This window comes from Musa acuminata, chromosome BXJ1-11 (genome assembly GCF_036884655.1).
Source record: "Musa acuminata AAA Group cultivar baxijiao chromosome BXJ1-11, Cavendish_Baxijiao_AAA, whole genome shotgun sequence".
Lineage (NCBI taxonomy): Eukaryota > Viridiplantae > Streptophyta > Magnoliopsida > Zingiberales > Musaceae > Musa > Musa acuminata.
In genome coordinates, this window is record NC_088337.1 from 7,647,535 (window position 1) to 7,663,130 (window position 15,596).

Consider the following 15,596-nt stretch of genomic DNA (forward strand, 5'->3'; position numbering starts at 1 on the left):
TAATTAAGAATTCTAATGAAAATATAAAAAATAAAAATAGAAAGTTGTGGTAATAAAATTCCAACGAGTGTTGGATGCTTTCTAAGACAATTGATCCAATGAGAGTTTCAAACCTCATACAATATAATATGCTTATACCAAGAACCGATAATAATATTTGATGCCTACTTATTAAATATCGAGGATTTAAAATTTCATCTAATAATCTTTTACATCAAAGGCATTTTTGGTGATATACTAACGAAATACTCATTCAATAAATATTAGAGTTAAAATATTAGTCTATTAGAAGTATATTATATCCACTTATCAATTAATTTTACACTTAGGATATTAGTCGAATTCACATAATAATAGTTGAGGATTTGAAATATATTCGATAGTTTTTTATACTTAAAATATTAGTTTGATTATAATCTATTTTATCCACCTACAAAAGATTAAGGGTTTGAAATATCATCCGTTAAATTTTAATATATAAACATTAATATGATGATGATGTACTATACTTCGAGCTTGATTGGTAAACGCGAGAAAGAGAGAAGTAATAAAGAAAAATATTATCATATAAAATATAATATAAGCGATTGTTTTAGGTCCTCAATGAATTAGTAACCCATAAGAGTTAAACCATAAAAAACATTAAACTAGGTTAAATAAAAATGGTCAACTTAGAACTGAAATGGAAAGACCAAAAAGAAAGAAAGAGAGAACAAAATGGAAACACAAAAATGAAAAGGAGTTAAAGAAAATGCTGAATTTTTATCCCTCGATCACATGATCACAATATAATTCTCTCTCTCTCTCCCTCTCTCTCTCTCTCTCTATATGTGTGTGTGTATGTGTTTGATCCCGTAATACGAATAGGAACACAGTGCAAGAAAGAGGGAAAGATGAAGAAGATACTCCGTTCCAGTAGTCGTGCCGAGAAACCCCCGGCCGAGATGAGCACGACCGGCGGTTCCACCGATGACAGCTCCGAGTCTCCGGCTTCCACCCCCTGCGACGTCGACGACCACAACGATTCCTCCTGTTCGAGTTTACCCCAGACCGTCTCCTTCTTCGCCCACCCGCAGCATGATCTGACGTTAGTCTCCAAGGTCGACGAAGTGAAGGGATCAGAGGGCGAGTGCAAGCTTTGCTTCGAGAAGCTGGATGCCACGTTCTACCACTGCAAGGCGTGCCTGCTTAGCTACCATCCGATGTGCGCGCAGCTGTCGCCCACGCTGACTGAGTCAGCGTCGCACCCGGAGCATGAGCTGGCGCTGGTCCCGCATCTCCCCGGCGTTTGCCTCGAGTGCAAGGAGAGCATCAAGTTATGGCGCTACCGGTGCGCGCCATGCGGAGTGGACCTCCACCCGCAGTGTGCCTTACCCGGTTTACCTCTCACCGTCTCCTTCTTCGGCCACCCGCAGCATGATCTGAAGTTATCCTCGAGAGCTGATGAAGCGCAGGGATCAGAGGGCAAATGCCTGCTTTGCTTCACGAAGCTGGGTGCCTCGTTCTACCATTGCAAGTCGTGCCTGGTGAACTACCACCCGATGTGCGCGCTGCTGCCGCCCACGGCGAGCGGCGCTTCGTTCCACCCTGACCATGAGCTGGCGCTCGTCCCGCATCTCCCCGGCGTCTGCGAGGCGTGCAAGGAGGACATCAAGATATGGCGTTACCGATGCGCGTCGTGCCGAGTCGACCTCCACCCACAGTGCGCCGGTGTTTCCATAGAAGTCGGCGCAGGGAGCCTTCAGATCCAAGACCAGGAGAAGGACACTGGCAGCAGCTCTGGCCGCCAGTTGCAGCGCCAGTGGACCAAACGGGGCCGTGTCGCGGGCAAGTTTGTGCTGAGAGTTGGGCTCAACGCAGCAGGTGCCAACGTCGGAGTACCGCTGGGGAACCTTCTCATCAAGTAGTTCTTCCTAGCCTTGTCCTTGCAAGGTGTTTGTTCTCTGTCCCACTCTCTTCTCCTCGTTTGGTGTAATAAAAAGACCCCAACTCGTACTTGTAATCTTGCTTTTTCATACTGTTCTATGATCCTTTTGGTTATTTGCTTAATATGAGAGACAGAGAGAGAGAGAGAAAGAGAGAGAAGGGCAATGCTGCTATGATCTCGTTGAAATAACGTTATGTTGACTTATTCCTTTCTCCAGGTTGACAAATGCTATCGATAACTCATTGACCTAAGTCAAAACATGGAGGCCATCGTCAGCTTGTGTTGATGATGGAACACATGCTGTCTTTGACGTGTTCTTGGTTATATCGTGCTATAATTTTGGATAAGATATTTAGAGATCTGATAGAATTTTGATTAAGGTTGTTGACCTGTAGATTTGAAGTCATAACATTGGAAGATAGATGGATACCATTTGAGTTAACCCTTTTTTAGCTCTACTCCATACAATGGGATGAGCTCCTTAAATTCTAATCATATGTCTCTAATTCCATTTACTTGTTTTTAATCTATTTTCTTCCACTATAGTATTTTATAATAAAATTATAGTATTCTCGAAAACAATATTATAACTCTCGTAGAAGTCAAATTATTTTAATATTTATTTTTTCTAAATAAAAATATTTAAGAAAATATCATTTTTGAATATGATTATCCATTTAATAAAATAGGCATTCAAATAATTTAACTACGGTGTTTTTCAATATGCTTATAGTGTTTTTGACATATTTTCAACAAACTATAACTCTAATAAAAGACAACAAAAATAAATTAGAGAAATATTAAAAAATGCTTATTATTCTTATGTATTTTTAATAATATCAAAAAAACATAACTGATGTTATAAAAAGAGAAAAAGGGAGGCAAAAGGGAGTAGGAATTAAGTAAAGAACAGAACGCCGGTCGGAAAATCTAAATAAAATATATTTCGTTTATATATATATTATATATATATATATACATATGTATATGTATATACATATATATATATACATGTATATACATATGATGTGTATATACATATACAAATATACATATGTATATACATATACATATATATATAAATATGTATATATATGTATATATAAATATGTATATATATGTATATATATATATATACATATATATACATATATATATACATATATATATATATACATATACATATACATATATATATATATGTATGTATATATATATATATATATATATATATATATATATATATATATATATATATATATATATATATATATATGTATGTATGTATGTATGTATATATATATATAGTGTTTTGGGGTTTCCGATCGCAGTAGCCACAAGCGAGGGTAAGGGCAAAGGAAAGGGAAAGAGAACATGAGAGGTGAAACGAGCGGCAGTGGAGGCGGGGAGGCCGGGCCGAGCTCCCGGTCGGCGGCGGCGGTGGGGGAGAGGAGGTTCACCCCGGCGGCACAGCCGGAGATCATGCGGGCCGCGGAAAAGGATGATCACTACGCCGCGTACGTCCACGACGCCTGCCGCGACGCATTTCGCCACCTCTTCGGTCAGCTGGATTTGCCTTCCTCTCCTCAATCCCCCCGCCGTTCCACATTCTTTTAAGTCAGTCGTTGCTTATTTGTGTGGTTGTTCTCTTGTTTAGGCACCAGGGTTGCTGTGGCATACCAGAGCGAGGCAAGTCTCGTTGCTAAAAGATGCCCTTTTTTCTTCGTTTATTCGGTTTTCTCATTGTTAGCTCAAATTAGGGGACTCAATACTATAGAAAGAATGAATTGAACAAAAGTTGCAACATGTACTGGATGACAAATCAAAAAATAGATTTCTTACTCACCTGTTGTTTGTGCATCTATTGAAATAAATTCTCTTTGTTGATTTGACAAAGAATCTGGGTTTGCACAGTGAACAAGTATAAACAAAACAACTTATACGAAATTCACCTTGGCGGTTCTTCACCGGTGAACTTCCAGTTCTAGCTCACCAAAAAAGAAAGATGATTATTTAAGTTTGGATGCACGATAGAAAAATTGGAGGCCTTGAGACTGCTCTGCGGCCTTCCATCCTCATCTTTATAATCTCTTGCTCATCTAATGCCATCGGGTTTGTTTTCCTCAAGTTATTACGTGGTTATTATATAGGAAGGCCACTACAGGCTCATGTGAGTTCCGAAAACTTGGGGCTCCTGTTGTAAATCTTCCTATCCCTCATCCAAGATCGTTTATCATATGTAGTAGATTTGGACTTGACATTCTAGGTACCTGCATGATGTACTTTTGCAGAAATCATGGCACAAAGTTTTTAATTAATCAGTCAATTTCTTGTCTGAGTTACTGTCAGTTTGCTTTTGGGCTGCTTTATCATATAAAGAGAAGTTATTAATGTAAGTTTAACCTAATATCACTTCATCTGTTATTTAGAATGGTGTTATCAAAACATAAATGGAAGAGAATATATAGAACCTCCTAAGCGATTGTATGCATGAATCGAGATACTCACCAGGTTCTGTTATATCTTAGGCTTGTCCAAAATCATCATCCCATTTTGCAAAGAAGATTTACCTAAATACTTTGATTTTTTATGTAAGTTAAGCAGTTTTTCCTTTTATATTGTCTATCATGGGTGATGGGTTTATCATCTCACGCCTTACAAGAAGATCCGTAACTCGCTAAACTTTGTTCATTTTAAATTAAGCATATACATGAATCGAGATACTCATCAGGTTCTGTTATATCTTAGGCTTCTCCAAAATCATCATCCCATTTCACAAAGAAGATTTACCTAAATACTTTGGATTTTGTTTATGTAAGTTAAACAGTTTTTCCTTTTTTATTGTCTATCATGGCTGATGGGTTTATCATCTCATGCCTTACAAGAAGATCCATAACTCACTAGACTTTGTTCATTTTAAATTAAGCATGCCAAGCGTCTGGCCAGAATCAACACCGTGACAAGTAATTTAGTTATATGGCTATGTAGTTGTTTTCAGTGTTTGAGAAATGATGTTGACAATCAACATACTAATGCCTGGAACAATGGTTGCCTCTTTCTTATGCTAGGCTACTACTACAAATCGTCATAAAACAAATAAAGGAGTTCATTCCTTGGAATTTGGATGATACTGTGATAGTACTTTACTCCATTCCATTCTCTTCATTATTGCAAGGGGTATCACTGTTTATCTTTGTTAAATATCCTGCAGATAAAGCTATTAGGCCAGACACTTTATTATATATTGACAACTGGTTCTGGACAGCAGACTCTGGGGGAAGAGTATTGTGATGTTTGTCAGGTATATGCATCTTGCTGCATTGATGATAATTTTGTTCTTTTGTTTTGCTGGGCAAATAATTGGCACTTGTTTTATTACTTGAATAAATACTTTGAGAGTCTCTTCACAGTGTGACACCATATACATTTATCATTCAGCACAGGAATATTTGAGCAAAATGTCATTTATAAGCAAGGGCTAAGAAATAGATTACTTTGTGAACTTCTCTCTCTATTTGATATTCATATTCACTTTTAAAGACAGGAAATGACACATGGTCCAGTCAAATTTTTTATTTTTGATTGAGAGGAAAATAATACAAATATATTATATGAGAGATACGTTTCCGGCTTCTCAGTTGACTCTTCACATGAACCCTATTTTTCAGATTTTAGAAGAATGTAGTTATAGATATTTAGTTCTTTCTTATGTGTGGTTCATGCTTTTGAGATGATAACACTCGTGCCTCCCTTGTAAACAGGTTAGTCAATTGGTTTGGATGTTTAATCTTTCTAACGAGGACATGAAAACAAAGTTGTTAAGATAAAATCTGAACAGTTGCTACGTATCTCTAGTTGATCATAATGATTTTGTCTTATTAAATTATTGTGAATTAGTCATTCTTTAGGTTCTTAGACTCTGCTAAGGCATTTTGATTAAAGATATGATTCTTGAATGTCCAGGAAGAATAATCATTTCCTTTCTTTTTCAGTAGGATCTAATCTATTTTGGAACAAACAGCTTGTACTATTTACCTTTTCTTTACTTTAACTCATTGGACTCAGTACAGTAATGGGTTGCTTAATTGCCTATGACACTATATCTCGAATGAGAAGAAGTCCTTATTTGGTCCAAGAGAAATGTTTTAGGACTGCCTTTTTCTTTGTTGATTTAAGAGATTTAATGCAAACGATGCCTAGTAGACTTTGCAAAGCTGGTTGAGTAAAATGTACTTACAAAGTTAAATTATAAAGTAGAACCGTGCTTTCGCATATCCGAAAGTAATTAACAAATTTGGTATTTGTGGATATTTAAGAGATGAGCTAATCCTGACTTTGTAATTGGATCATTTAGGTTGCAAGTTCATACGGATTGTCACCGACACCAGCAAGACGAATGCTTTTTATTGTATACCAGACTGCAGTTCCTTATCTTGCAGAAAGAATCAGGTCTGGTGGTGTTCTGTTTTCTCCTTTTTTGTTGCATTTGCTTATTGGACTACACAATCCTTGATGTTGTAAAAATTTCCTTAGGCTACTTGTCCCACTAATCCATAACTATCTTACAGCTCTAGGATGGCTGCCCGTGGTATCATTTTGGCTGAATCACACTTTGATGAGATTTACGGAAACAACAACCCAAGAAGAGCCCAAGTGCAAATTTCTGATACTCCCGAGAGCTCATCTTCAGCAACTGTGTCTTTATCAACTATATCAAGGTTGAGAGAGAATATCCATGGTTTATGGTTGTGGATACTTCAGAAGTGGCCGTCGGTACATCAATAACACATCCTAGCTGTCTGCTGATATTGCTAATTCATTTTTATTTTTTAAGCAGTATCATTTATCATATATTCGGTCAGACGACAATATGTTTACAACATGTACTGAGGGTTTTTTTTTGCTCTTGTTAATTGTTGGGTTAAACATTTAACTGAATATTTTTTTATATGAAGCATGAAATCATTATTTCTATAAAACGTAGGTGCTTCCATTTGCTCGTGAGGTTCTACAGTTGGCTCTTCGTACAAACCTAATGTTTTTTTACTTTGAAGGTAACTCCATGTTGCACAAATACTTGAACCAATCAGAATTTGCTTGTCTCAAATATTTAGTTCTAAAGCGAACTAGCTAACAAATAATTTAATTCTACATTCTGCTTATGTGTTTTTGCAACTTCATGCAATTAATTTTCTTTCTATCATGTGTGTTTTTCAGGGTTGTATTATCATGTGTCAAAACGTGCAGCAGGCATCCGCTACGTTTTTATTGGGAAGCCATCAAACCAAAGGCCTAGGTACCAAGCCACTGAATTTAAGATGCTTTCTAATATGCCCTAATTTTCAGTGGTTTTTTTTAATATTTTTGTGTTTTGTTTACAAAATGTAGTCAGCATTTTTCTTAAATGTGATTATGATTTAGAGAATACTATCCTGGCATGCCTTCTGCAGATACCAAATTTTGGGTGTATTCCTGTTAATTCAGCTTTGTATTCTTGGAGCTGAAGGATTACGGAGAAGTAATCTGTCTTCAATTACAACTTCTGTTCATCATACATCTCTTGGAAGCCACCAGTCATCCTCAGGTAGGATATCTGTTCTCTGATTATCTCTGTTTTTAAAAGTCATCTGATAAAACTTATAATTGGTTTTACTCATTTAATGCAAACTTATATGCTGTTCAACAGAAGGTCTAGAAAAGGTCTTAGTTGTCTCAAGCAGTGCTGAGTGTTAAGAGTTCATTTTGAGGGAGGAAAAGCAGACACTAAATCCATGCATCTTCTTCATATGCTTAGGACACCATGAAGTTTAACACTTAAGGAGAATTTGGAGAAGAGATATTATCTTTCTATTTTACATCTTAAAGGTTGAAGATGGGAAGGTAGTGAGCAAAATCTCAAGCTTTAAATATCTAAATGTTATTGTCCAAAACTCTAAGGTTGGACAATTCAGTGTGAATATTGTGCGATGATGGAATTTGTCCAAAGAATTGGAGGGTCCAATTCTTCAAGACTCATAATATAATTAAATAAAAGGACATAATAATCATGTTAATATTAAGATGGAGAGTGCTGAAAGTGAATATTCACAAGATAAACATGATGATACCAATACTAACATGATGATCGTGTTCATTAATTTATTGTAAAAAATGTACTGTTATTAAAAAGAAATTTGTAGATTGTAAGATGACTTTTAGTGTAATAGTGAAAAAAAAAATTTCATGATTTTTTGCTAGGGGCCCTTTGTTTTAGATGGCCAATACTAACATGGTTTTAGATGGCCCTTTGTGAAACTAATCCTCCAGACACTAACACGGACTTGGGGACCGGAGTGCTTTAAAAAACATAACCAAATAGTGATTTGTGTGTTTTTCATTAGAAAAGAGGTATCTTATCATTACTGATAGCAGAACAACTAACTGAACTAGGTGTTGTGAAGGGAAACATGTCTGTGTCCTTGATAGTGTGACATTAATAGCACATCACCATTTTCAGTGTCTTGCTTTCTTTTAGTTCTCTTGTAACCAAAGTTTCTCCAAATAATTCTCATTATTTTTTACTGTATGTTTGACCAGTACTTAATTTAAGAAATAAATAGATGATCAGTTCAACTTAGCTGGAATTTTTAGCTGTCCATTTGTGCATCTGCCTATGGTAGTTTTTGACATATTAATGTACTGCAGGTCGAGATTTGCCTGTTCTGAATGAAGATGGCAATCCGATACCTGATAATAACTCTAATAAAGGCAGTTGGGCCACTGATTCCTTTGCTCTTTCGGAGGTACTATTCTTTCAAGCAATGTTATGTATGCCAGCACTTGCATAAATACACATTTGCAATAAATCTCAAATCTCTTGCAGTGCACTTTATATTGGTGTACAATAAACTTTTAAGTTGGTCATCAGAAAGCACAAATACTTTGACTCTTGACAGAGGATATTTGTGATTAATATCAATTATGTGCTGCTATTTACATTTGGTGTTGTCTCTAAAGAACTATACAGAATTTCTTTTGCATCTAATGATATGAGAGATATTGTTAGTAATAATAAGTTATTTTTTTTCTGGTTTCAGCCCCAGTCATCAGGTGGCATGAGCAAATGTACCCTTTGCCTCAGTTCACGCCAACATCCTACGGCAACACCCTGTGGCCATGTCTTCTGCTGGTACTCCACATATCTTAAATCTTAACTTATCCAGAAAGTTCTTGTTTTGTGTTCTCAGGGATATTAGATAGTCATTCTTGTAAGAATCAACATATCTGATAGACATCCAACATATGAGTTCATTACCCTGTGGTGGTTTACCTCAGGGACAGAGATATTGTAGGGTTATAAATGTGGGACCATCTTTAACAGAATTCTTTTTTGAACCAATTCACTTGTGGGAAGGCTTGGCATGTTACAGGTGGGTGTATTCTTTTATGGTATGTTAATTTGACAGTAGCTGTAATATCTAATGATCTAATTGTAATGACATTATTATTTATTTTCATCTGAACACTTATTACACAAATATAATAAAAGCACTGCATGTGACAAATTTTTCTATGTTTATGGGTTCGACAATGACTAAACTGGATTATATGGCTTGGAATCAGTTGGTATTGATTTTTTTTTTTATTTTTTCAGTGATATCACATAGTACAAGTAGATATATTGCCAAGTACATTGGCATTGTGTCAGTCTCATAAGGTGTCAAAATGGATAGACCAAGACTTTAAATCTTGCCCTGCTCTATACATTATTGAGGTAGATAAACTTAAACAAAAATATTGATATGATGATTCTTGGATTTTCTTTTCCTCTATGGGAATTACCAGTTCCCAATTGTGTGTTTATGTGCAATGAAAGTTATGAGATTCAAGGTTTCCACTTGATCTTTTATTTTCTACTCCCCTCAGTTTTCTTTTTTCTAATGACCTTATTCTGGGGACACCTTTTGTGGGGTCTTCTGGGATTTGCTTTTACTGCATTCTATTTTCAAATTTTGCGAGAAAATGGTGACCGACTTTGATGCTTCTGTTGTTCTCAAAAACTAAGTTCTCTTTGAAGTAACAAAGCATCTCCTGTGCAGTAGTTTCTTTAGAGATTGATTGCTATTGCTCATTAAAGACAATTGCAACTTTGTTAGATTCTAGCGAAATTTCAGAATTTTCACATATTTTTGAATTAGCTGTATTCATGCTTGGTGAGCCAACATATTTGAGTGCTGGTGTATCCAGTGGTTCATGTTGTTGTGTATGTTGTTTGCAGGAACTGCATCATGGAATGGTGCAATGAAAAGCCTGAATGCCCGCTCTGCCGAACTCCCATAACTCACTCAAGTTTAGTTTGCATATATCATGCTGACTTTTAACACCAATCGGTCCACAATGGAATTTGGAGAAGGTAAAAATTCAATTTTGTATTCGAGGGAACTGGGGGAAGATGTCAATGAACACCAGTCACCAGATGAGACAAGCCAATCACCACTTCAATGGTAGAGTTATCTCAAAGATGTGCAAACTTGAGCAAGCTTTGACTTGGTGCAGTTCAAGAAGCATGCTGATGGCACTCAGGCAAAGTTGCATCTCCAGTCAGATCGACAAAAGGTCACTATGCTTGGATGATGATTGTCTTCATAAATTTTATAAAAATGTGGATTCATTTGCATGTACTAGTAAAGATTCAGTGTTGCAATCATAACAAAACTGTTTGATAAATGTAACTAGTGCATTTTTTTTTTAAAATAAAGCATAAAAACTATCTGCTTTATTGACTTTTGTTATGAGAAGATTTATCGAGCATTTATCTGATGAATGGTGACTGGTGCCATCTTTTTGTAAAAGAGTAAAAAGATCTTTTTTATTGACTTCTTTCAATAACATTCCCATTGTTTATTTTTTATGCATTGATGGCACTCCCCAACAAGGGAATCAAAGAAAAACAGTAATAGATAGAACTCTTTTTATCTCAAAAGGATAAAAGATAATTATTGGTATGTTGTTCACTTTGTCATGAAATATTGTGCTTTGAGTATATTATTTTACATGTAAAATGCTATATTAATTGCAAATACAAACACATGGAACATCTAGATAAGTACTGCAATGAGGATAGTGAGGACAAGAAATAGATGTTCTGATGTGCACATCTGAGGAAGATGGCTCAACATTGATCCCTTCCTATACATTTCAAAACAATCAAGCAAAAAAAAATCAATATTTGTCATGTTAATTACCATCTTCCTGTGGTTTTTAATTCATCTTAAAGTATCATAGCATTGATTTCTAATCCATCCGTCAACAAACATTTTGTTGGCGATTACATTTTCTCCTGTGTCGAATGGACCACATTGGCGTATGTCATGCACCAAAGTCAAAAGTCCTCGTAAACATTTCCTCTTTTTGCTTTAATGGTCGACTATTTTTGTTGTTTTCTGTTGCAGATGCCAAATCCATGTCGGAAGTCAAACAAGCAAAGAAATAATTATTGGACGAACTCTCATCCATATAATCGATTATATTTTAGTTGACAATGGGAACAAAACACTATGGTAAGACTGCAACAGTAGAACTCAAACCCACCACACAAATGACTTGGAAAAACTTCACCATTTTGGGTATTTTTTGGGTAATAATGCAAGAAATCAGAAAAAAACAGAAGAACTTCACCTTCAAGTTCAAAATTGTTGAATATGTTTTCCTAGTTGGATCCCTACATTTCTAATGCTCATATAATAATACTGCAACTGTTCTTTTAATGTAAAAGAAAAATGAGAGAAATCTCTCTTTAGCAAAGAATAATCCAAGCAAAGCTTACATCGATTCTCTCTCTAGAAGATAGTGTTGGAGACATGTGAGAATAATGATCCCACTTGGATTAAATAAAGACAATGTGGCAGACTAGTGGTCAAATTGATGATATTGGCCCATTACGAATAGTTTTCTCTGGATATCATGGCATTGAAGCTCACATCGATGCCTTTACATATAGTGCTTAGTGCTACAATATTATAATAAGAAGAAAAACATATTACAAGAAACATATTTTACCTCAAAGTTCTTCTTTTAGAAAAACCTTAATTTAATCTAAAACCTTAATATCTTTTAAAAACTTGATAAGTTAAGGAGTGTTTCAAGTATTTTATATTTTTATAAACTCATAAATTTGTTGAATGGATGTCGACTGTTATACTAAAAACCATTTTCAAACATGTAAAAATAATTTTTTTTTATACACATATTGATGTTATTATTTTTATTAACATCCGAAAACAAAAACAAAGCTCGAAGGACGTTGGTCATAGTACAACAAGTGGCACGACTTAAGTCAATGTCATCGTCTAAAGCGATAATTTCTTCATTAATTTTCTTGGTCAACTTTGATCTCCTGGCCACCGTCAGAGTTGGAGTTTGAACACCTTAACTCTCCCTAACTCCACTCAATACTAACTTAATCTTCGGAAGGGTTAAGTCGGAAAATCCTCATCCCGACCTCGGCCTACGTGCAGGAGCTCGACGACGAAGAAGTAGGTCACTCGCTTAGAGAGAAGACTGCACTCGGGAGATGAGGCTCATACTCAACCCGACCCTATGCTCGCTTCCTTCACCCGAGTATCCGTATGGACAACCATGCGTATTCGAGATTGGACCGATCTATATTGACACATCGATCATTGCATAAAGGTTCATTAATACTTTTAGTTTATTATTATTATTATTATTGACCATTTATATTTTTAGTTTAGTGTTCCTACGTTTCAAACTTTGTGAGGACTCGAAAGGTACAAATTTATTACAGCATTTATGATTGGTCTTTCTCTTTCTTTTAGTTTCAAAAGGTACGAACCCTACGTAATAATATCTTATAAATGGCCTCTGTTCATCACAGTTTCATGTACAGCAAAATTCCTAATTGGTACAGCAATTAGGAATTTTTGAGACTCACTGTTCATCACAGTTTCACGTAATAATATTATCTTATAAATGGCCTCTGTTCATCACAGATGCTGTAACCTCTGTTTTTCATGCCCCCATCATATATTAAATTCCTAATCGGTACAGCAAAATTTCCTCAGTCTCGCCTCTTCTCTGAAAATGAAATTTTTTAGACTGGTTTAGCAGTATCGTGACATTGTTTGCTCATATTCATTGCATCCCAAGTACTTAATCAATCGATGTTTCTTGATATCTTCTCTTGCATGCGTGTCTGCTTAGAAAATAAGGACATTTATTTTTTGCATGCGTTTTTAGTTAGCTTGAAATTTTGACTTGGCTAAAACATTCTGATCTTTGTAGTCTTTGCTACTATACTCTCTCTATCGAGATATGCAAAGTCAAACTTTAGTTTACTGATTTGATTTGCACCATCATAATCATACCTTCATGAGTCGCGACATCTTAGCAAGAGGATCGGGGGACGCTTCCTTAACACAAGAGAGATTAAGGTTTTTTTTTCAATCTTGATCCATTAATCTAAGTGGTCTTATGAAAGTATAAGAAGAGAGAAGAAGGATCTAATTTTCTTTGCAGATTGATATCTTAGATTCGACGATTACGTCATTAGATAATGTTTATTCTTCTGAATAAAAATAAAATTAGATATTATTATATTTAATTTTATTTGATTTTAATTCTGAAATAAAAGATTATTTTTATATTATAAATAACATAATTACAGATTTTATGCTAACGACAATAACTTTGATGCTCGGCCTTGATGGTGCCGGAATGCCTCAGGTTCCAAACCCTGTCTCGACGGTGGTCCCATCAGCTCCTCAGCCCCAACACCGTGATTATTTCGGCATCAGGATGAGTTTGGCTGTTCTTCCCCCGAGTACCACTCCCATGCCACGTCGAATGTTCAAGGTGGAAGGAGTACTGTGGAGAATGGCACCATGGGGGTGTGTCGGCACGGCAGTGTGCGCATTGTGGTTCATTGTTTGACACTTGCCGAACTGTGTCCTCCTAAGAGACACTGAAAAAGGCTTTTGCATCATTTAGTTGTGGATGTGTATGGTTAAAGATTCTGACACTGCCTCACCTTCAACCCTTGGACGTTCTGAAATTGTACCTGCTTCTTGCGATCTTCCTTTTTTGTTTTGGTTGGATGGATGGATGGTTGGACGGATTACTTGTTTGATTCACGGAAACAATGGAAGCTATGGATGAATACACTGGATGCTCTTTTGAGATGTTTAATTCTCAGCTTCTTTCTCGTTAGCAGATCTTGTGATGATCTCCCATTTGCCTTTGGTAGTAGCCAAATTTGCTGCTGCTGCTGCTGCTGCAATTTGGAACCAAGACAAGGAAAGTTTCGATGCTCACACATCAATCAGCTACATGGTTTTATTACTCTGTTTCACAACTTGCTTTGCAGAACACATGCGTATAGTCGATGGAAGGGAGTGAGAATCATAAGATCAGGAGAATTTTTCTTTGTTCTTTTCTTCGAGGGCCACTCAGCATGATGCCAAACGGTGGTGGGAAGAGGAAGGAAGTAAGCAACCACAAGGAGGAGGTGTAGTGGCCAAAATGTTACTTTCACTTAGAGCAAATGGTGGTAGCTGGGGTGAAGTAATTTGATTTAATGAAGCACTTTCCATGTCACAAACTCATCATTATGTACTTATGCTGGGCTGATGATTTCTGAGTCCTTTTTCTTCCCCTCTTTGTGTGGCTTTGACATGAGTAGAAGAACAATTATGCCTTCTTCTTAAGCTGATGGCTGTCGACTTCTCAAGATAATGCAATCCAACTTCCACAGTCATCATCATAGTCTTTAGAACAATAATGTCTTCTTCTCTGTGTCATTTTATAATCCTTTCAAGACAACACCTGATATGAAATTCTCATGATAGAATATTGCAGACCTCTGATCACAACTGACATCATATTTTACCTTTGTTAGGCACATTAAATGGGAGGAAGCCTGGGAGAGTGGAATCATCCTTTTTAATATTTCAGGCTCAAAGCAATCTCCACCTTCTCTCACTATCACTCATTGGACATGTGAAAAGAGCCACTCTCACAATCCTTTTTTTTTTTTTTTTGTCTTTTGACTTGTCTCGGAGGACATCACAATTTCTTTTAGGATGATCTTAGCTTTTAGATCACACTCCCGAGTGGTCGTCCGTCGGAGGATCTGTTCTTACTTCACTTCATGTCTTGAGAAGATCATTAAAATTCTAACATGCAAACAAAAGACAAAAAAAACATCATCTTCTTACAGATGTGTCAGTGTTGTGGGTTCAATAATTCATACAGAGGTCAATATCTTAGGCATCTTAAAATTTGCTTCAGTATCAGTAGAATGGACCCAAAATGTTTGAGTTAAGATTGTAGATGCTCATAAATAGGGGCATTGTTTATTAACACTTTTGCAGGCACCAGTTGATGAGGGTATTAAACCCAAAGGCTAGGATGAGGGGGCACCAACATAGCCAGCCCCCACTATGCATGCAAGAATAAAAGCATCAAAGCAAGCTTTCACGTATAAAGAGGTTGCTGTTGGAGCATTAACCTTGATTTCTAGGTCGTGTTTTTTATATGCCATGCCATTTGAGATGTGTAAAATAATACATATTAAATGTGAGAAAATAAATTAACTTGATATGCAAATTTAAATATATATTATATAAATTCAAATTTTAAGTTTTTCTCGTCTCCTCCCTCGTTCTCTATT

General features: G+C 36.2%; 2 protein-coding genes across 2 annotated transcripts; both read left to right on the forward strand.

Annotated features, from left to right (window-relative positions):
- Nucleotides 1-893: 893 nt before the first annotated feature.
- LOC108952070 (uncharacterized) lies at nucleotides 894-1,907 on the forward strand. Its single transcript, XM_018821982.2, has one exon. The coding sequence runs from the start codon at nucleotides 894-896 to the stop codon at nucleotides 1,905-1,907; it is 1,014 nt and encodes a 337-aa protein (XP_018677527.2).
- Nucleotides 1,908-3,250: 1,343 nt separating this feature from the next.
- LOC135597136 (peroxisome biogenesis factor 10-like) lies at nucleotides 3,251-10,685 on the forward strand. Its single transcript, XM_065089688.1, has 11 exons — nucleotides 3,251-3,488; nucleotides 3,585-3,616; nucleotides 5,139-5,228; nucleotides 6,282-6,376; nucleotides 6,496-6,700; nucleotides 6,912-6,981; nucleotides 7,145-7,223; nucleotides 7,378-7,511; nucleotides 8,612-8,709; nucleotides 9,004-9,095; nucleotides 10,185-10,685. The coding sequence occupies exons 1-11, from the start codon at nucleotides 3,302-3,304 to the stop codon at nucleotides 10,285-10,287; spliced, it is 1,185 nt and encodes a 394-aa protein (XP_064945760.1). The 5' UTR covers nucleotides 3,251-3,301; the 3' UTR covers nucleotides 10,288-10,685.
- The last annotated feature ends 4,911 nt before the right edge of the window (nucleotides 10,686-15,596 follow it).

What these genes read in the sequence shown, in the direction of transcription:
- LOC108952070 (XM_018821982.2), top strand. Translation starts at nt 894, where the DNA reads ATGAAGAAGATACTCCGTTCCAGTAGTCGTGCCGAGAAACCCCCGGCC.
- LOC135597136 (XM_065089688.1), top strand. Translation starts at nt 3,302, where the DNA reads ATGAGAGGTGAAACGAGCGGCAGTGGAGGCGGGGAGGCCGGGCCGAGC. An exon ending in CGCATTTCGCCACCTCTTCG is followed by an intron (nt 3,489 to 3,584) that starts GTCAGCTGGATT and finishes TCTCTTGTTTAG; the next exon opens with GCACCAGGGTTGCTGTGGCA. An exon ending in AATGTTTTTTTACTTTGAAG is followed by an intron (nt 6,982 to 7,144) that starts GTAACTCCATGT and finishes TGTGTTTTTCAG; the next exon opens with GGTTGTATTATCATGTGTCA.